This window comes from Oncorhynchus gorbuscha, linkage group LG03 (genome assembly GCF_021184085.1).
Source record: "Oncorhynchus gorbuscha isolate QuinsamMale2020 ecotype Even-year linkage group LG03, OgorEven_v1.0, whole genome shotgun sequence".
Lineage (NCBI taxonomy): Eukaryota > Metazoa > Chordata > Actinopteri > Salmoniformes > Salmonidae > Oncorhynchus > Oncorhynchus gorbuscha.
In genome coordinates, this window is record NC_060175.1 from 86,069,216 (window position 1) to 86,092,030 (window position 22,815).

The 22,815-nt window shown below is 43.2% G+C and overlaps 1 protein-coding gene across 9 annotated transcripts in view; it reads right to left on the reverse strand.

Moving 5' to 3' along the window:
- LOC124032089 (rap1 GTPase-activating protein 1-like) overlaps positions 1-22,815 on the reverse strand; it is a 76,051-nt gene that overhangs the window by 19,689 nt on the left and 33,547 nt on the right. For 5 of the 9 annotated variants that reach the window (XM_046344176.1, XM_046344178.1, XM_046344174.1 and 2 more), the window contains exons 3-12: positions 14,932-15,034; positions 7,027-7,062; positions 5,583-5,630; positions 5,053-5,091; positions 4,693-4,881; positions 3,967-4,070; positions 3,320-3,398; positions 3,130-3,183; positions 2,930-3,013; positions 717-817 (exon numbers count right to left, since the gene is read on the reverse strand). In XM_046344176.1, coding sequence (XP_046200132.1) covers positions 717-817; positions 2,930-3,013; positions 3,130-3,183; positions 3,320-3,398; positions 3,967-4,070; positions 4,693-4,881; positions 5,053-5,091; positions 5,583-5,630; positions 7,027-7,062; positions 14,932-15,034 — 837 coding nt within the window. Of the gene's footprint in view, positions 1-716; positions 818-2,929; positions 3,014-3,129; positions 3,184-3,319; positions 3,399-3,966; positions 4,071-4,692; positions 4,882-5,052; positions 5,092-5,582; positions 5,631-7,026; positions 7,063-9,052; positions 9,553-14,931; positions 15,035-17,934; positions 18,217-22,815 lie in introns of those variants that run through there. The other 4 variants (XM_046344181.1, XM_046344182.1, XM_046344180.1 and 1 more) reach the window with 4 other exon arrangements.

Below are 22,815 nucleotides of genomic sequence, written 5' to 3' on the forward strand. Positions count from 1 at the left end.
TATTTAATGAAGCTGCCTGTTGAGGACTTGTGAGGCATCTGTTTCTCAAACTAGACACTCTAATGTACTTGTCCTCCTGCTCAGTTGTGCACCGGAGCCTCCCACTCCTCTTTCTATTCTGGTTAGGGCCAGTTTGCGCTGTTCTGTGAAGGGAGTAGTACACAGCGTTGTACGAGATCTTCAGTTTTTTGTCAAGTTCTCGCATGGAATAGGCTTCGTTTCTCAGAACAAGAATAGGCTGATGAGTTTCAGAAGAAACTTCTTTGTTTCTGGCCGTTTTGAGCCTGTAATCGAACCCACAAATGCTGATGCTCCAGGAACTCAACTAGTCTAAAGGCCAGTTTTATTGCTTCTTCAATCAGCACAACTGTTTTCAGCTGTGCTAACATAATTGCAAAAGGGTTTTCTAATGATCAATTAGCCTTTCAAAATGATAAACATGGATTAGATAACACAATGTGTCACTGAAACACAGGACTGATGGTTGCTGATAATGGGCCTCTGTACACCTATGTAGATATTCCATTAAAAGTTAGCCGCTTCCAGCTACAATAGTCATTTGCAACATTAAGAATGTCTACACTGTATTTCTGATCAATTTGATGTTATTTTACTGGAACTTTTATAAGCTTTTCTTTCAAAAACAAGGACATTTCTTAGTGACCCCAAACTTCTGAACGGTAGTGTATATTAGAACGTTGTGGTGAAGTTCTTACCCTTTGAAGTCATACAGCTCGACCTTCTCCCCCAGAAACTCTAGGAATTCAACAAAGGCAGGACTCTCAACACTGTTCCCAAACAGCTCTTCTTCTGATGTCTGCAAACCAGGAGTTTATAGAGGTTGACAGCAGTCAGAAACAGAAAACCACTGACCAAAGCACTATGAGGATTGTACAACTTATTGTATATGAAGCTCTCATGATAACATAATTAAGATGTATGCTATATTGTGAATAGAATAGAACTATAAAAACTATAATAATAATAATAATGAGTGAACTATAATAATGAGTGAGGAACAATAACACTTTGATCACATAAAACCTCTCTTTTTATGTGTCTGTGTGTGTTTGTGTGTGTGCGCGCGTGTGTGTGTATCCAGTCCTCAGTGTCTCTCCTGTATGTTAATGTCTCTTGGGTGCTGAGAAGAAGAGGAGAGGGTTCTTGAGGCCCCTGGAGGCCCCTGGAGCCCCATGTGAGGTCGAGCCTCTGCTGAGTGTGGCCCTTTCCTTTAAAGTTTAAAGATCAAGGATGTCGGAGATCTTTGTGGGCTATACTCGGCCTTGTCTCAGGATGGTAAGTTGGTGGTTGAAGATTTCCCTCTAGTGGTGTGGGGGCTGTGCTTTGGCAAAGTGGGTGGGGTTATATCCTTCCTGTTTGGCCCTGTCCGGGGGTGTCCTCGGATGGGGCCACAGTGTCTCCTGACCCCTCCTGTCTCAGCCTCCAGTATTTATGCTGCAGTAGTTTATGTGTCGGGGGGCTAGGGTCAGTTTGTTTATCTGGAGTACTTCTCCTGTCCTATTCGGTGTCCTGTGTGAATCTAAGTGTGCGTTCTCTAATTCTCTCCTTCTCTCTTTCTTTCTCTCTCTCGGAGGACCTGAGCCCTAGGACCATGCCCCAGGACTACCTGACATGATGACTCCTTGCTGTCCCCAGTCCACCTGGCCATGCTGCTGCTCCAGTTTCAACTGGCCTGGGCCCTAGGACCATGTCCCAGGACTCCCTGACATGAGGACTCCTTGCTGTCCCCAGTCCACCTGGCCATGCTCCTGCTCCAGTTTCAACTGTTCTGCCTTACTATTATTCAACCATGCTGGTCATTTATGAACATTTGAACATCTTGGCCACGTTCTGTTATAATCTCCACCCGGCACAGCCAGAAGAGGACTAGCCACCCCACATATGCTCTCTCTAATTCTCTCTTTCTTTCTCTCTCTCGGAGGACCTGAGCCCTAGGACCGTGCCCCAGGACTACCTGACATGATGGCTCCTTGCTGTCCCCAGTCCACCTGACTGTGCTGCTGCTCCAGTTTCAACTGTTCTGCCTTATTATTATTTGACCATGCTGGTCATTTATGAACATTTGAACATCTTGGTCATGTTCTGTTATAATCTCTACCTGGCACAGCCAGAAGAGGACTGGCCACCCCACATAGCCCGGTTCCTCTCTAGGTTTCTTCCTAGGTTTTGGCCTTTCTAGGGAGTTTTTCCTAGCCACCGTGCTTTTACACCTGCATTGTTTGCTGTTTGGGGTTTTAGGCTGGGTTTCTGTACAGCACTTTGAGATATCAGCTGATGTACGAAGGGCTATATAAATACATTTGATTTGATTTGATTTGATTTGATTTGATTTGATGTGGAGCTCCACCCCCTAGACTCCATCAGAGGATACAATGACCCTCTACTGAGGCTATGCTGAGGCTTCTCCAGCTTCTCTGGCTCAGTGCCGTAAACAATGGGGTTGTTATTGTAATGAGAAGGAATATTGACGAGAAACATATGGTTGGCATAGGCTTAGAGAGACTATTAATGTGATGGGGAGGAGGATAAGCATATTGTGCACTTTCTTATGAGATTTGCAAGAGATGGTACTTGTGTTAATGCACTCAGGTCAGCTCTTATTCAGTACATTAACTTTTCCATTCTAGTCATTTATCTGATGCTCCAGATCGACAGATCTTAAGATGGTTAGGTGGGACAACCACATATCACAGACATAGTAAGTACATTTTTCCTCATTAAAGTAGCTATCAGCTGAGTCAGTGCTGGTAGGAAAAGTCAAGTGCTCGTTCATTTATTCATCTTTTTTTGTTGTTCAATGTGGGGGTCTGTGTGGGATTGAAGAGTTTGGCATTATGATGATGATGATGATGATGATGATTTGATTCCCAATCGTTTTAACTGATCTTAATGTATCTCCAAGGCTCACCTGTCCAAATGTCTGGTAGATGACTCCGAACTTGAAGTTGTTGCTTATAATGTGTTCATCAAAATTGACAATGAGTCTTGAAGCCTGTTTAGAGATCACAAATTGAACGAATAGTCAGGAGTATGACATTTGTATTATCCATGTAAAAAACATATTTCTGTGGTTAATTATCTGAGTACACTTCAAAACCTAATGCTTACTTTTGGGTAAAGGACAGGGTAAAAACGATCCACATTCACCTCTTCACAGACAAGCTAAGGGTCAAAAAGAAAAACATAGAAATAACTGCGTTGAGATCAAATTGATGTAATCACGGTACAATTATGACACTTTTCAACATCTTTTCCACAAAGAGTACGTGTTGATATTCATCCCCAACCATGATCTCACCTTGGCCATCTGCACCACGTTAGGGAACTCTGTGAGACAGGATATGGGGATAACATCATGGTATGTCTCCAGTTTGGTCCTGGTAGTTTAGACAACCACAACAACATGTTCTCGTCATGATCATAGTTATGCTTCTTAGAAGCTGTCAGTCTGTCACATGGGCTGGGCATCTGGAATGGATCATCTACCCACTGTAACTAACCCAGCCCTGGCCCTAGTCCCTACATCCGCATCCCTCTACCCTCCACCCACACACTGCCTAAATCTGTCACATCATGCAGAAATGACAGTGTGCTGTTTACACTCTCACTGGCTTTATGACTCCTATGAGGATGGGATTATCACCACAATAGGGAATGATTCATAAACACTGGAAGTGAATGGAAAATCTTGTTTTTAGCAACTTTCCATTGATTACAACAGTTACAACTGTGCATTTTGCATTACTCAGTTGCACAGACACAGAATGATGTGAACAATACCAGTATGTTTACAGTTTAGTACTGTATGTACTGTATGTATCCACAGCATTCAGATAAAGGAGAACGTGGGGATGAAAGAGGACGAAGGGAAAGGGATGAGAACGGAGAGAGAGATGAGAGCCAGCAGAGAGAAGGAGGTGATGAAGGAGGCTACGGGTGTTTAACCTGAGCATGAGGCGGAGGTCTTCCTGGTCTCCGATCTCGTCATACTTCATGGACAACACCAGATGTCCCAGAGTTCCGTCCACTGAGTAGTAATTCAAGTGCTCCTGGGGACACAGCACAAGGACAGAGTTTAGCTGAAGGATACATTTTCTGTCTTTCATACACACACACACACCAACCCAAACACATTTCAATGAGTTAATGAACTATGTCTCAACTGTATGTGCTAGCCAACTGCTGCCATTCCATTCAGGTCTCTGCTCTCCTCTATGGGCACATTAGATTAGTTCATATTACTCTGACTGGTGTGAAACATGTGGCAAAGCCTCTTCATTACCACCCGCCTCTGAAGTGCCAGCCGACACGTAGAGTAGCTCTTATTAGGTTACCCAGCTGGGATTGTTCTAACACTCATTCACTTTCATTACCATAATGAATAGGAATCTATGTGAGTTATGGTGTATCATACCAGTTGTATGCCCTTTGGGCTGCAATATGTTGTATGAATAGAGGGTGCTTAACAAATGTTTCATACACATGTAGCCTCATTATTCTACAGACAGTGTTTGTTTTGTCTTGTGTTTTAAAGGCAGTTGGAAAAATATGTGATGGAAGGAGAGGAGGAGACAAACTGCAAAAAGGATGAACCGGAAATCGAACCCCGGTCTCCTGCAGTATAACCACTCAGCCAAACTCCAACACAACAGTCCCAGTGTTCAGCCTCACCTTGCCCAGAAAGTGCTTCCTGTACATCTTGGCGGTGGAGTTACTCTCCAGCTTGTGTGTGGTGGGGGACAGAGGCTGGATCTGGTCTGGCTCAGCACTGTCACCAAGCTCATGGTTGTTGCCCTCGATCCAGTAACCCCCAAACTGAGGCAGCAGAATCAGTGGGAACCCACTCTTTCTCCCCAACACCTGGTTCAAAACACAGAGTAGAAGACACAAGAGGTTGGAGGGTCATTTTTCCCCCCAAGAAATGTGATAGTGATTTTCAATGAATACTGAAATATCAACCATGAGGCACAAATTGCCAACATCCATGTTACTGGTGAAATGACTGCATTGAAGTTGAGTCTCTGTATGCACCTCATGGACACTGGGGTAAGGAATGTAGTCCTCTTCAGTCTGTAAAGACAACAATACAGACACATCAATTATTCATCTGTCTCAGTAAGAGTCAGTGGTGCTCTACAACTGATTTAATTGATGCTACTGATTTAAGGTGATGCTTTTATTACCATGGAATCCAGCCAAAGTGCCTGTCTGTTTAACGCATAAACAGACAATCATGCTGCATGGTTGATGTTTATATTACTCTGTAACAATAATTGTATTCTAACCTTGTTAGTCTATACATTAGTTGGTAGGGAGGGCTGCTGGATTCGAGCATACCCACTGGGCACAGACGTCAATTCAACGTTGGTTCAACGTAATTCAATTGAATTGACGTGGAAACGACGTTGATTCAACCAGTTTGTGCCCAGTATGTGCCCACTGAGTGAATACAATTCGACAGTCAGTAGTCAGATACAGAGAGATATGAGGAGTAGTGACACAACGGGTGTATTGTGAGAGAGAGAGAGAGAGAGAGGTCAGGAGATCCAGCGAGAGCGTACTTTGAGTGGGGGAGGAAAGGTGTATCGCTGCTCCTCCATTCTGTTGCCCTGAGGGAGAAACACACACACAGAGAGAGAGAGAAGAAGAAGATAATTGTCACACGCTAGTTACACATGACAGATTATGTTACATTCCAAACCCAGGTCATCGGAGGTCTGGAGATGTTCATCATCATTACTGATTCACAGCCGTGTCGTACGTCTTATCTGACAGATTAGTTACATTTGAATTCACAGTTTTAGAGGAAGTAACAAAGTACAGGGAGGACTAATCATATTATCAACAGACAAAGAGGTTACAAAGCCATCCATATGTTTATACAGATAGCAGAAGAGCAAAGGGATGAAGAGTGGGGAGTTGGGTAGGGAGAGAGAGAGAGAGATGGGTAGGGAGAGAGAGAGAGAGATGGGTAGGGAGAGAGAGAGAGAGAGAGATGGGTAGGGAGATGCATAACAGAGCAGCCAGTTAACAGCTATCTGGACAGAAAGGCATGGAAGCAGTAATAACACCTTTGGGGCTGTGTCACACAGACTTGGCATACGAACAGTACGTGGCCTGAAATTCCCACACTGTCCCTCAGTCCATGAGTCTGCACAGATACTGGCTACAGACCTATGGGTAAAGGGCTGTGAGTCTGTCTGATATGATGGAGCAGATAGTTGCTGCTGTGAGTTTGATGCGTTGATATGCGATCTGTTATTGAGGAGGAGCGGAATCCCTGGGGCATCTGATATACAAACCGACGAGGAATCTTCTGTTCAAAGAAATTGTTTTATACATAACTATGTCAACATACATACAGAATAAAAACACAAGCCCATATATAATATCCCCAAGCCCAAATATTATGTATATGTTTATGAATAATAATCCTTCAGAAATACATTAGAAATAGAGAAGTAATACAATCTCCATACAGACTTTGTATTACAGCTCTTAAAATGACGTCATATGTTTCTTTATATGACACTGTAATAAAACTGTAGGTTCAGACAGTGTAAAAAGCACACCCTGTTCACCAATGTACTGTATCAAACACAGTCTTGCCTTATGATAAGTAGTAAACTGCTGTAATGTTAACCTGTATTCCTCTAGTTTGTGCATGGAGGCTGGCTACAGTTTTCAAAGGCCAGGGGACAGGGGGTTATTAGAGGCTCTCTGAAGTTAGGTAATTAGCTGAGGGTCTGGGAATAAGCATCAGGAGAGGGGCTGTCCAGAGTCAGGCACACTGCTCGTGTCCAGACATCTCCTCTCCAACACTGTCTGTCCCAGCTCTGCTAACCTCCAGTACAGAGCACAGGTAAGACAAGCCGTTGTTACAGGAGAGCAGAGCCAGAAAAGCAGAGTTTACAGTAAAAGAGACTAAATCACTGGTTAGTGTACATTGCCTAGCTTAGAAACATGAGTTAATAAAGGATCAGCAAGAGATCCAAAATACATTACCTGCATCTTCTCAATCATTTCAAATAAATCTGTGGTCTGTAGAGAGGAGAATGAGATGAAGTGGAAATTAAACTCGATTCAGTATTCTATCAGCGTTAGCGTGGGATGTGTTCCCATTGTACTACAAACTGAGTCTTAGGACTGACTGCGTGAACTTTCTACTATAAAATATTATTTCATAGAACCATCACATAATGAATTTGTTACACATTAGTTCTCCGTGGCATTGCACATCTGGCCCTGCGGAAACACACACTCATTGTTTTCTTCCCCTCAGAAGTGAGATGAATCTTTCAGTGGAATAATCCTTTCAAAAAAAGACTGTTTACATCTCCGAGAGCAACAGATACATAAATCACCAGTGTGATAAACATAAACTGATACAGTATATTGAAGGGCCTGGCGTGTGAGCCTGAATGGAGATACACGTCCCATCTCACAGAGAGTCTTGTCTGAGCCACACAGCTCTCTTCCCTTTGATGATACTGTTTAAGATAATGTTCCATGACAATAGCAACAACAAAATGATAGTATGTCAGCATGTCTGAGTCTCTTTGGGTTGTAAATCTGTATGCTAGGAGATGGTCTGCATCATGCTCAGTCTAGGCAGGTTGGCAGCACACGATTCATCAACATCAAGATGGAAAATGCTGTATCTTCCATGCAGTATCAAGTACGATGCAGTGACATGTTATGTAGGACTATAACGTCCTAAAGGCATTTTGGCATCGTCCATTTCAGAGTTTCAACACTTTACTGGACTTTTTAACAGATTCCATCTGTGTGAACTAATCCGCCCCTCCCTGGTTGAAGTGGACCCTGTTTCATAGTCAACACACCAAAGTAAAGAATGCTTCAACATGTAATATTATTCCCTCACCCTTTCACATGCTGAGAAGTTGATTAGGGTTGGTACTCAGTATCTTAACAGACCTCAGTCTGGATAACACAAAAGTAGGAGAATTCCGGCCTCAAAAGATGTCAGAATCCAAAAGGCACACTCACTCAAGGCTGACATGACCAAACAATTTGTGTACAGTACTATATGATCTGAGTGTCCAGAGTGAGTATGAGTCCTCCGCCATATGCAAACAGTACAAACTAGTACAAACCCTAAAGATAAATATCACTGTCCTGGAAAACACACTGTTGAAAAACGATGACACTGTCAAAACATTATGGTCAGCTGAAATATTCAGACACACATGACATCCTCATTGTCTACATACAGAACAGTCAACTGTCAGAAACACAACTGGAATATGTATACATTATAGGATTTTTAAAGGCACAAAGACATTTACAGTATATTGCCTTTACCACCAAATGAACAAGGAACAATCAACATGGTAGTATTCCATAATACTGACCGGGATTTGAACCGGCAATAACCCAAGCTTTTCATCTAAAAAAAAGTTCCGTGAATGGGCTCTTTGAATTAAATCTACAAACAACGGTCCTCGTCTTCTTGAGGCCTGGTTTGTTGTGATGTTGTAATGTAGTTTACTGTACTTTATAATAATATGAGAGGGTTAAATCATTCATTTTTGATATGCTAACGTTACTTGATGAAGACATTTTGTTAGCAGTAACTCTGTGCTTTTGTCTTGAAGCTAAAATGTATTGAGTGTAGCCTACAGACGAGAAAAAATGACTTTAATTGTCCACACATGCTTGTGAATTGTTGCATTATTCAACTGTGTAAAATGGTTCTGTTCCAATAATTAATAGTGTAGGCCTAATATAGTTTGCGATGCTTAGCCTCCTGTCTAGTGGCTACTGTGACATTTAAGATACTTTTGAGCTGCGAAGCAAGAACGTCAACCGAAATCTCTCTCAGCTCGTGACATTCCCGTCACTAATGTGATTTGAAAAGTGTATGTACATATTATGTAAATTGACATTTCAACCCGATAACTCTCTTCGGTGAGAATAAGCCCTTTATTCTTACTCTAGTCCTAATACTTCAGACAATCAAAAGAAGAGATCTCTGTCAGAGGTGTGACTAATCTACCCAAGTACTTACTTCGCGGTGTCTCCTCCACGGTCCCACTGTCACCAGTGGAGCATTGAGATGAATCTGACTTTTAGACATTTTCAAAGTAGACTATTTTTCCAAGGAAAAATCCTGCAGCCGAAAAATGATTCAGAGTCCCTGGTTTGTGAGTTCAACTGTTAAGTTCAAGTGTCCAGGATTAGAAGAACACATTGCCTGATGCGTCTTTGTCCAGCCCCAGAGACATGCCTGTATTCCACTGTGGTACTGCAGAGTTCCTCACCCACAGCACAGTGACTCCCCAAATGACTACAGCCATGACCAAGAGTCACAGAGGAGGCAGAGGTGGTGACAGACTAAAGGAATCCTCAACTGCATGTTTGTATAATGAGTATGTCCGCAGGTGTGTGTGTCGTAGGTTGTTCAGCGATCCTCAGTTAAAAATGGTGTCTTTTTACGCTATCTTTGTCTCTCTGTCACTATCTAGGAAGTAGAAAGGGAGGTAATGCATTCCCGAAAGAGCACTGTGTGTACAACACTCCTCCTCTCTCTCTGTGTGTGTCTGGCAGATGGCCAGAGGTGGAGCATGGTCCTACTCCTCAGGCCGTGATGTACTTTACAGCTCAGACAAGTCCCTGCAGCACCCGCCTACCCACACTGGAGCTAGGGGAGTTGTGGGCGCTGCTTCACTTTATAGAGACAATGTTTTGGGCTCATATAGCTAGGAATAACTTTATTGTAATACAATTGTAGGCATACATCAACTGCCATCATTTCAATGAAATTATTTTCACTTTTTTGGGCTGCTCATTATAGCAAAGCTGGATCAAAGAGAAAGGGAATAGAATAGAGAAATAATACTATAAGATCTCATCCCACATATGGCATAAGTCGCTCTGGATAAGAGCGTCTGCTAAATGACTTAAATGTAATGTAAATGTAAATATTTCCACTAAGGACTAATATTTTATTTTACCCAAATGGCTCAGACTTTTGTGTTTCCACCTCCACGGCCTGGCTCCAGTATCTCTCTGGGCCATGACCTCAGTGGACCTGCTCTCCAAGGCCCTGGACACTGGTACTTTTCAGCTGTCATTTACATAACAATGGCTAACCGGGTACATGGGTTAACACCTCCCACCATTAACACCTCACAAAAAACTATCTTGATGATGCAGAGGTTGTTGATACAGCTCTTTACAAGTCCTCGGTATCAGCCCAGTTCCCTAAAAATAATACTAGAGCTGATATTAACATAATGACTGGTGACACACTGATGCTATACTGGAAAACACCCAATAGTGTAACACAGGAAGCAGAGCAACACCAGCCAGCCGGTCTGAGAGGTGGCCCACAGGGAACACCACGTCACTTCAACGTGGATAATTGGGTCATATTTGGTTGAGAAATTGATCAATGAGATTACAACCTATATTCAGCCACTCAAAAAGACAGCCAAAAGTTAGCTGAATGTTCAGTGTGTTATCACTATGTTTTCAACCATCTGAAAGCACAATAAAATTCCAATTGAAAAACAATGTCTGATTTTTTACATTTAATTGTCACCCAAATGCCTCACTGTGCCTTCAACCATTGAAAAGCACAGCAACGTTCAAATGGTAATATAATGTTAGATATTTGGCTTATTTATATTTGACTGAATAATGTGCTATCCACTGTACTTCAATCAGTTTGTGCCTAGTGGGGGAGGAGTGAACAGCAGTGTGGAATCTGCCTGGCTCAGCCTCAGTTATAATGCTCTGTATGCAGGCCTAGTGCAGGTGTCAGAGCTGGGACTTCTACAGATGCACAACTGACAAGCAGTTAATATTTAGGTCACCCAGAAAATATACCTATCTGTTGATATTACATACATTATCGAGCATTTCACACGTATAGTTCAAATAGTGACTTTAAGCACTTGCTGGTCTATAGCAACTTCATACGAGAATAGATTAACCTGTAGCCATATTACTTCTATATCATCTGACATGAGATCCTCTGCAGCCTAACAGGAATATGACTCTGGGCATATATAGCAACATCTCCTCCATTTGCATTTCTATCTTTCCTGTACATTCTATAACCATGTAGAGATACTACTGCATCATCAAAGGAATGATCTAAGTGTGTTTCAGAGATGAAAAGAAAATGAATATTTTCTGATGTTGGTAAGTTGTCAAATTTCATGAACCTTGTTTCTCAGAATACATACATTATGCAAATATGGGCTGTTTTAATAATTTTCTGGGTTGCTTGTTGGTTTTTAGTACTATTCTGAGAGGCTGATCCAAGGTAGACATGTCAGTGACATTTACATTTGAGCCAATGGTACTGAGTGGTCTGCCCGCAGAGGATTCTTCCTAAAGCAGACCGTTTCAGTGGAAACAGTGGACATTCTATGGGCATATGATTATTGCTGACAATACCCTCAGAACTCAAAGTTAAAGGAACATAGATTGGGTTACTTACATTGATTTCACTTCTCTTTCTCTGGGATAAAATACAATTTCCATGTCCTCTGAGCTTATTATGACAGGGATGACTGTGCTTGCATGACTGTTCCTGGTCTGTGAAATTATGAAATTGACAGTAGAACTGAAATAATTACAGTAGAACTTCCAGTCGCTACAATGGCATGTTACACCATGTTTATCACCTTTGGTCAAAGTCAAGTGAAACAATGTGTACCTCCATGAAATCAGAGCAACAATGTGTACCTCCGTGAAGTCAGAGCAAAAATGTGTACCTCCATGAAGTCAGAGCAACAATGTGTACCTCCATGAAGTCAGAGCAACAATGTGTACCTCCATGAAGTCAGAGCAACAATGTGTACCTCCATGAAGTCAGAGCAACAATGTGTACCTCCATGAAGTCAGAGCAACAATGTGTACCTCCATGAAGTCAGAGCAACAATGTGTACCTCCATGAAGTCCGAGCAACAATGTGCTAATATACCGTAATTCCAGAGCGGAGACATTTAGAAGAGAAAGCAGCAGGTCATATTTAATCTAATCTCTATGGTTGGGAAAAAAAGTCTGATTTATTTTAATAATAATAATAATAATATATGCTATTTAGCAGACGCTTTTATCCAAAGCGACTTACAGTCATGTGTGCATACATTCTATGTATGGGTGATCCCGGGGATTGAACCCACTACCCTGGCGTTACAAGCGCCATGCTCTACAAACTGAGCTACAGAAGGACTTTATTCAGTTAAAGTTGGTAGGAGTCATGTGCCATGTGATGCAGTCTCTGACCGACCTTGATGCTGTGTGTGTGTGTGTGTGTGTGTGTATGTATGTGTGCACATAAGAATGACTGCCCTTTGCAGAGAGCTCTGACCCTCACAGTACCCACACAGTACCCCTCATTCCAACAACTATCAATAAGCACAACCTACGATGTCTCAGCAATGCCTTAAAATAATATTTCAGAGATGGACAGAATATGAATGTTTTCTGATGTTAGTAATTGTCAATTTTATGAGCCTTTTCTCAGAATACAAACAGTATGTTAATATGGGCTGTTTTTAATCCTTTTTTGGGTTGCTTGTTTGTCTTTAGTACTATTCTGAGAGGCTGATCTAAGGTAGACATGTCAGGGATTTTGGCAATGAGGATACCATGCTAGTTCGCATTGGCTAGGGAAACTGCTTCCTTCATACTGGACACAGAGACATAAAAACGGTATTCACAAGCTCATCTGACTGTGGGGAAGTAGATAAAGGGCCTCATTGCCAAAATCCTGAAGTATTCCTTTAACACACGGCCTTCTCATTGTAATGCTACAGATGACCGTAATGGTCCAATCCTTCACAGATGGTGTTAATTAGGGATTGGCCTGATTTCACCACAATGCTCACTGACTCTTGATCTGGTAAACCGTCCACGACTCCCTCTCTACATCCTGCTTCTCACACCGTCTATCCATCCCCTCCTCAAGATTCAAGCCTTCTACTCTTGGTCTGCTACTTAGGTCTAATGTCGGGAAGGCCTACTCAAAGAACTATGCATAGGTGTTGGCTGGATTATCAAGGGAAGTGAATGATTCAAGTTAAACAACCCAATCTCAGAACACTGTCTTGATCTGTTTCTCATTCTAACCATTACATTCTGTTCAGCCAGTCAAGTGTAAGTCCTTCCTTTCTAAGTGTAGGGAATCCTCTTAAACCTCACAGACATCATCAAGATTATATCATCTGAATCACCAAGCTCAGATACCTTTAATCTAATACTTCCCAAAATATCTGAGACAGATTAGTTAGCGTTTCAGTTCAGATGTAAGACCTGTCAAAATGTATATATTCTTTGAAATGGATCATTTGGAAATGGGTGCTGAAGTACTATTGCCACAATTTGAATTGTGAATGAATTTAGAGTTAGGTTGCCAAGTCACTGTAAGCCATAAGCAGTATAGTAGTACATTAGTAAGGTAGGTGACACATTGTGGTTTTGGGACGGGGTCATTTAACCTTCACAATTAATATTATTCAGACAGGCTTTAGGGTAGAGAATAGAGACACACAGGACCAACATTATGAGTACAGTCTCATGTTACACAGGGTCAGTACAGACAGAACAGAACAGATATGGCGAGTACAGACAGATAGAACTGGCAGAACAGACAGGGTGAGTACAGACAGACAGAACTGACAGAACATAAAGGGTGAGTACAGAGAGACAGAACAGACAGGGTGAGTACGGTCTCAGGTTACACAGGGCCAGTACAGACATACAGAACAGACATGATGAGTACAGACAGACACAGCAGACAGGGTGATTACAGACGGAACAGACATGGTGAGTACAGACAGACAGAACAGACAGGGTGAGTACAGACAGGCACAACAGACAGGGTGAGTACAGACAGACAGAAATGACAGAACAGACAGGGTGAGTACAAAGAGACAGAACAGACAGGGTGAGTACAAAGAAACAGAACATACAGGGTGAGTACAGACAGACACAACAGACAAGGTGAGTACAGACAGACAGAAATGACAGAACAGACAGTGTGAGTACAGACCGACAGAACAGACAGGGTGAGTACAAAGAGACAGAACAGACAGGGTGAGTACAGACAGACAGAACTGACAGAACAGACAGGATGAGTACAGACAGACTGAAATTACAGAACAGACAGGGTGAGTACAGACAGACAGAAATGACAGAACAGACAGGGTGAGTACAGACATACTGAAATGACAGAACAGACAGGGTGAGTACAGACATACTGAAATGACAGAACAGACAGGGTGAGTACAGACAGACAGAAATGACATAACAGACAATGTGAGTACAGACAGACAATGTGAGTACAGACATACTGAAATGACAGAACAGACAGGGTGAGTACAGACAGACAAGGTGAGTACAGACAGAACAGACAGGGTGAGTACAGACAGACAGAACAGACTAGGTGAGTACAGACAGACAGAAATGACAGAACAGACAGGGTGAGTACAGACAGACAAAATAGACAGGGTGAGTACAGACAGACTGAAATGACAGAACAGACAGGGTGAGTACAGACAGACAAGGTGATTACAGACAGAACAGACAGGGTGAGTACAGACAGACAGAACAGATAGGGTGAGTACAGACAGACAGAAATGACAGAACAGACAGGGTGAGTACAGACAGACAGAACAGACAGGGTGAGTACAGACAGACAGAAATGACAGAACAGACAGGGTGAGTACAGACAGACAGAACAGACATGGTGAGTACAGACAGGCATAACTGACAGAACAGACATGGTGAGTACAGACACAGAGAACATAGGGTAAGTGAGTGTAGGTTATGCTGGGGGGTGTAAGCTGAGGACGGGTGTCCACAGCACACAAATCCAAACCTCTCCATCCATCCACTCCCCTCCCACCCCACCCTCCCCTCCCCTCCTACCTTGAGGAACGGTGGAGCGGTGTACGGGAGAGGGGACAACAGGGGCTGGAACAGCGGTGGATCTAGTGTGGTAGAGATCCGCGGGTCACCCCCATTTTGTTTCCTACAAACACAGAAAACACACAGAGAGAAACATGAACATCAGACAGATCAGAATAAGTCCCTCATATCACATTGAGGTCATGAGGGGAGAGAAGGGGAATAAACAATGTGGCTGAATGCCTCAGGGTTCTAGGGTTCGAATCCCTTACAACTGCAACACAACACAACAGAATACACAGCTATTTAGGAAACACTGGCTGCAGCGTGGTGCCCATTCTGGGACGCATCACAATGGCCTACGGTGTAAACAGTAAACTGAGGTTGAAGAGCAGTATGAAGAGACTGAGTAATCCAATATCATTCTAACTCCTCATCTCTGCTCTGACTTCCTTCCTCTATTGTTCTGGCAGTAGGGTATTATTAGATAATAGATATGATGACTCAGTGACCGGAGGAAAATATATTGTATTACATTTCAGGCTAAATAAGGTTTCTGGGGATATGAGAGTTGAGCTAAAGGGTGACTTTCAATATCTTGTAGAAACCAATACAAATACTGGACAAGCTTGAGACTCGAGAATATGTTACAGTCAACATTTCTGGTGAATACAGGAAATGTATTGCCATTTCTCCCTGATTGTGAATCACACTGTGTCCAGATGAAGATCAAGTTTTAACTTGATTTGTCCCAGAGAGCAATTGGTTTTGCAGCAAAGGAGCATAAAACACAATATTAAACATACAAAATCCCCATGGAACACAATGCCACAGTTATAGTGAATACCATGATATTGCTAGTACATCATGTCATAGGGCTGACATCCATCAATATGCATACACTGTATATATACAAAAGCATGTGGACAGCCCTTCAAATTAGTGAATTCTGCTATTTCAGCCAGACCCGTTGCTTACAATCAACCAATCAAATTGATTTATATAGCCCTTCTTACATCAGCTGATATCTCAAAGTGCTGTACAGAAACCCAGCCTAAAACCCCAAACCGCAAACAATGCAGGTGTAGAAGCACGGTGGCTAGGAAAAACACCCTTAGAAAGACCAGAACCTAGGAAGAAACCTAGAGAGGAACCAGGCTATGAGGGGTGGCCAGTCCTTCTGGCTGTGCCGGGTGGAGATTATAAGAGAACATGGCAGGTGTAAATTAAGATTTTTTAAAATTGTGAATTAATATAGTGGTTAGTAGAGCTATGGGTTGTTGGTTGGTGAGGCTAAATAAAGCTGATTTCCAGTCGCTGTCAGATTAGTTTTAAAAAGGTATACGGAGCAGGCTGTATGAGTAGGCTGTATGAGTCATAGATTATAGTATGTGTTTAAACATATACATGATGGTAAAATCATCATCACATTTGCTGTGTCTGACTGTCTGACTGACTGACTGAGCTGAGCTGAGTGGTTGATATAGCAGCTCTCGTCATCTTACTGAAAGAGAGACCCTCCTGATTGACAGTCTCTTGAGGAGATGAAGCTGAAACCAGTGTGTCTTTAGTGGAATTCAATGAGGCCATGCAGGCAGCTCCAGTATGTCTCATGAGAGATCAAGACAGAACTTCAGCTGCCCAACACAGCTAATTAGACCTGACAGAAACACTGTGTATGGAGTGCACACACACCCACACCCAGACACACACATGCACGCACACACACTGTGGATGGACAGTGCTGGAGTACACACACACACCCAGACACGCACATGCACGCACACACACTGTGGATGGACAGTGCTGGAGTACACACACACACACCCAGACACGCACATGCACGCACACACACTGTGGATGGACAGTGCTGGAGTACACACACACACCCAGACACGCACATGCACGCACACACACTGTGGATGGACAGTGTTGGAATACACACACATGCATGCACACACACTGTGGATGAACAGTGCTGGAGTACACACACACCCAGACACACACATGCACACACACACACTGTGGATGGACAGTGCTGGAGTACACACACACCCAGACACACACCCAGACACACACACAGTGGATGGACAGTGCTGGAGTACACACACACCCAGACACACACATGCACACACACACACACACACACACACACACACACACACACACTGTGGATGGACAGTGCTAGAGTACACACACACCCAGACACACACATGCACACACACACACACACAGTGGATGGACAGTGTTGGAGTACACACACACCCAGACACACACATGCACACACACACACTGTGGATGGACAGTGCTGGAGTACACACACACCAGCCAGCAGACTAACTCCCTAAGGAGGAGGTGGTCCTGGTGGTTGTGGGATGTATTTAATTTAGATGTGTAATTTAGAGAGAGAAGATCTGTCAGAAGTTTGGAAAGAGATTAGCGACTTGAGTGAGTGATTGCAAGTGTGCATAGTTCTAATATAGATGACTCATTCTTCCCCAATGACATGAATCAGGAGAGAGGAAACACACTGTACCATGCACCACACACCACGCACAAACTGTTAGAGCACATAAATAACAACGATATCACATCAGAGCAGTAGGGGACCCTCTCTCCTCTCTCCTTACTAGGGCCATACCAGTATCAGTATCATACCAGTATCATGAAACTCCTTAGTATCGTGGCAAGGAAACAAAACACAAAGCAGATTTCACCTAATTAGGAAAACAGCCCTAATGTTGGAAACAAACATCATTATATTATGTCCCGCCTGCCCGCCCAAAGCCCGCCAGCCCGCCCGCCTGCCTGCCTCTACGTAAAACTCCTACATATCTGTTTGCAGGAAGCACAAAGCTGCCACAGCTTCACCCCCCCCCACCACCACCACAACACAGATTACATAACAAATCCAACCTATATATAATGCTACAGAATGAAATCATAGGGTCATAAAGTAAAAGCCGTAGGTACTATCAGAACAAACATGATGAAACAGAAATAAGAGCAAAGTAAGTTACTCACTCTGTGTCAGCTGTGAGCAGTGTTGCTCCTGGATAAATTGATCAGAGATCAGTTAAAAAGCAGATGGCTAGGACTCTCTCTCTCTCAACTCTCTGCCTCTGCCTGTCACACACCTGCTCTCTCACGCACTCCCTTTCTCTTTATTTCTCTCTCTCAATGCTCTTAGCTCTCTTCTCCTTTCTCCCTCCCTCTCTGACACGGTGCCCCTCCCCGCCCATACTGGGACTGGGAGAAAGAAATAAAAGAGAGAGAGAAGGGAGAGAGTGAAGCCTGCCGCTGTGCTCTGAGTTTTCTAGAGGTTTGTTCTCTTCTCCTCTGAATACACCTCACCTTAATTAAACAACGTGCCTCACTAGCTAGGACCGGTTGCTCCGGCAACCAAATCCGATGAGTCTCCCCAGACAACGGGACAGACGCATGCAAAACCACAGACAAGCACACACACACAGGCATCCACGCACTCATGCACCTAACCCCAACCAACAACACACCTACACCCACCCACCCACCCACACACTGAATAGTGTACTTCGTATATTAAGTGTGTGTTTCTATAGTTATTCTTCCAGTAAGAGAGAATACTAGAGGAGACATACTCTGCCTTGCAGTACCACAGTTTGGAGTGAGAGGCTACAAGCAGAAGAGCTTTTAATTACTAAAATGATCAGTGATTGCACTCCTGCAATAAAAAGGAAAGCTTATATTTAGTCTATTACTGGAACATGTTGAATGTCAGTTTCTTTTGAAGTCCTTCCGCTCCCACCAGTCCTAATGTCCCTGGCGATGTTCTCTTCTCCTAAAGCATGTTTGTTTGTCCCCTCAGGTACGTAGGAACACTAATGCACTTCCCCTCAGGTACGTAGGAACACTAATGCACTGTCTGACCTGTCTGCCAGTGAGTGCACTGACCTTTCTATTCTTCCCATAGTTTGAGTCAAGGACCAAGTGGACCTGCTTTCACTAAATCGTGTGCCTTGAAGCACAGTCGTGCAGGAGTAGGATTCATCCTACTAGTAGTGTTTGGTATGCTAGGAGAGATAAAGGATTATAGTCTTTAAAATTGTGTATTGTAGTAATCATTACAAAAAGTAATCCTCACAGTTTTAATTCCCAATGCCAGAACAAAATATTTCCTGTCCATTCAGCATGAACAGCTCAATGCCCAGCTTATTCAATTGGAGTTGGGAGGACTCTCGCTGTTTCTCTCTTTACCTCGCCTCTCTTATTCTCTGACCGCTAACCTCACCTACTGTACCAACATGGTCTCTACATCATTCAAGGCCTTCACACTCTGATGGAAGATCACAAGGTGCCAGCATAATATTCCCCAGCATTGCATTCTGGGATGACGCAAGTTAAGTTTGGAGCGAGTTGTTCAACTCGTCTGTGAGCTATTTTATCCTAACTTATAGGCTATTTTATACTTTACTTACGTGAGTGTATCGACCGATGGCCTGTACAGGTCCGAACTGATGCACTTGTTTTTTTTGTTTTTTTTGTGGTCTATTTGAGCTATTCATGGAACACACCGCCTTACTGGACTTTAAGCTATAGGGCTGCTAGACTGCTTTGTTCTTTAGCATTATGGCTACCGACGGCTATCCAATGGATATCAATGGCCAACCATTGAGTGTTTAATGCTACCACTGTGAGATGTTCACTAACCAGAAGGACAGACAGCATACGGAACAGGGGTGTCTGGAAAATGTGCCTTTGGTGTGACCGGATGATGGATGATAACGGGCGGGCTGCAGAGGGGCATTCCCCAGCTAACCTGAACAATAAGGAGACTCTCATTGGTGAGTTCACCAATGTAGCTGTAGCCCAGGCTAAACATATCTCATCGCTGAACATCTCTCTAGCCCAAGGTGGTAGAGAGTTGGTCGAAGTCAATCTGGCCCACTTCTCAGAACAGGTGGCTCAATTGACTCCACTTCACCATAAATACTCGGCAGAGGTGGTTAGGTGAAAGGGCCCGAGGGAGCCTTTCCTGCCTTGGAGGAGTCGCTCCGCCTGGTAAAACGTTTTGCACCGCTGGAACGGGACTGTCAGGCCCCAGGACTCTGCTCTGGTCCTGGAGACCCCGATGCCAGGCAGGTAATCGCCAACATCAAACAACAGGGCGACAACATCCCTCTTAGGGCTGACCCTGTTTATTTGACTGGTCGATTGTTTGGTTAATACAACCGAGATTGTTTTAGTCAAACAGTTGCAAAAAGAATGACTACTATTCATTGACTATTCATTGAGGATTCCATGGTCCAAGAAGAAGGGGAGTGTGGCTAAGATGCACAAAGGCACATCTCTTTCCTGCCATTTCGTTCACATTCATTGTTTCATAACTTCATTGTGTGAATTGTTTGCCCTTTGATTGTTAGTGTCTATCAATTCCACATGACATATGTCACCAGTAATGGCCAACATTTACGGTTAATTCCCATCATTTCTAATCTACAATGCTTGTTTGGTCACAGAAATTTCTGTTAATGCCTTCAATATATTATTATTACAATTGTTTAGCGTTCTCATTGTCAGAGAGGACACATGGTTTGCAGAGCTCACAACCTACGCTACACTTGTGAGAAACACATTTTGGTTCATTTCATTCCATTTACGCGTATTATCAATTTATTAATGGTCTTTTGTTTGGGGCACACCTGTCAATGTTGAGTAAGGTCACGCGTCTGATTACGCATCAAAAAGCAGGCCTAGGCTACCTGTCCTGCATGCTAATGTAGGCCTATAAATATGCCCATTTGGGGATGTCTAAAGGTATTTATGATTGTCTAAACAAAGTCATTTTTTCTTCACCTCAAACAGCAAGTGAACAAAGCGTGTTTATAGAATCCATTGAGAATGACAATAGTTCCTCAATGTATTTCTACCACTCGGCATCAAAGGGGAAAATGTCATAAAATACGTGATTACTTCTTATCCCTTGCACAAGGGACACAAGGGACAGCATACAGCTGCGTCTGTCCCGAGCTCACTGGTGTGGGAAACTGAGGGCCCACAATATTTGAGGCATCATTTCATTTAGAAACTATTTCAATTAACCACATGACAATGATTTTGAGATACAGACTATTGTCAAATAAATTAAATTGTTCCACAAACATGTGCAATTGAAAATCATAATTGGCATGCAATTGTAAAATAAACTGTCAGTCCAAATGGAAAAAGGTTGCCGACCCCTGGTGTAGCCTATTTACCGGCAACTTCAGGAGCATAATGGCAGAATCTGCAAAGGTCAGCAGCAGCGAGAGGAGGAGGGTTGGGAACAGAACGAGCAGAACGAGTAGTATGGCTGGTGGCATTGTCATGCTGGAGGGTCATCGGGAATCTGGCCATCACTCCCGGTGAGACAAAACCGCGACTCGTCAGTGAAGAGCACTTGTTGCCAATCCTGTCTGGTCCAGCGACGGTGGGTTTGTGCCCATAGGCAACGTTGTTGGCGGTGATGTCTGGTGAGGACCTGCCTTACAACAGGCCTACAAGCCCTCAGTCCAGCCTCTCTCAGCCTATTGCGGACAGTCTGAGCACTGATGGAGGGATTGTGCGTTCCTGGTGTAACTCGGGCAGTTGTTGCCATCCTGTACCTGTCCCGCAGGTGTGATGTTCAGATGTACCGATCCTGTGCAGGTGTTGTTACACGTGTTCTGCCAATGCGAGGACGATCAGCTGTCTGTCCTGTGTCCCTGTAGCGCTGTCTTAGAAGTCTCACAGTACGGACGTTGCAATTTATTGTCCTGGCCACATCTGCAGTCCTCATGCCTCCTTGCAGCATGCCTAAGCCACGTTCACGTAGATGAGCAGGGACCCTGGGCTTCTTTCTTTTGGTGTTTTTCAGAGTCAGTAGAAATGCTTCTTTAGTGTCCTAAGTTTTCATAACTGTGACCTTCCTTGCCTACCTGTAAGCTGTTAGTGTCTTAACGACCGTTCCACAGATGCATGTTCATTCATTGTTTATGGATCATTGAACAAGCATGGGAAACAGTGTTTAAACCCTTTATAAGTTGTGAAATTATGAGTTTTACGAATTATCTTTGAAAGACAGGGTCCTGAAAAAGGGACGTTTCTTTTTTTGCTGAGCATCAGACACGCTCAGTACATATACAGTGCCAGTCAAAAGTTTGGACACACCTACTCATTCAAGGGTTTTTCTTTCTACACTGTAGAATAATAGTGAAGACATCAAAACTATGAAGTAACACATAAGGAATTATGTCGTAACCAAAAAAGGGTTAAACAAATCCAAAATATATTTTAGATTTCAGAATCTTCAAAGTAGTCACGCTTTGAAGGAGTTCCCACATATGCTGAGCACTGCTTTTCATTCACTCTGCGGTCCAACTCATCTCAAACCATCTCAATTGGGTTGAGGTTGGGTGATTGTGGAGGCCAGGTTATCTGATGCAGCACTCCATCACTCTCCTTGGTCAAATAGCCCTTACACAGCCTGGAAGTGTGTTGGGTCATTGTCCTAATGAAAAACAAATGATAGTGCAACCAGATGGGTCTTTTACTTTTACTTCACTACGTTAATGTAAAAAGAATGTACTTTTACTGCATACGTTTTCCCTGGCAGCCAAAAGTACTGGTTACATTTTGAATGCTTAGCAGGGCAGGAAAATGATCCAATTCACGCACTTATCAAGAGAACATCCCTGGTCATCCCTACTCCCTCTGATCCAGAGGACTCACTAAACACAAATGCTTTATTAGTAAATGATTTCTGAGTGTTGGAGTGTTCCTCTGGCTGCCCATAAAAAGAAAAATACATGAAAAAAAGGAAATGGTGCTGTCTGATTTTGCTTAATATAAATCATTTGAATTTTATGTTTACTTTTGATACTTAAGTATACTTGGGTGACTCACTTT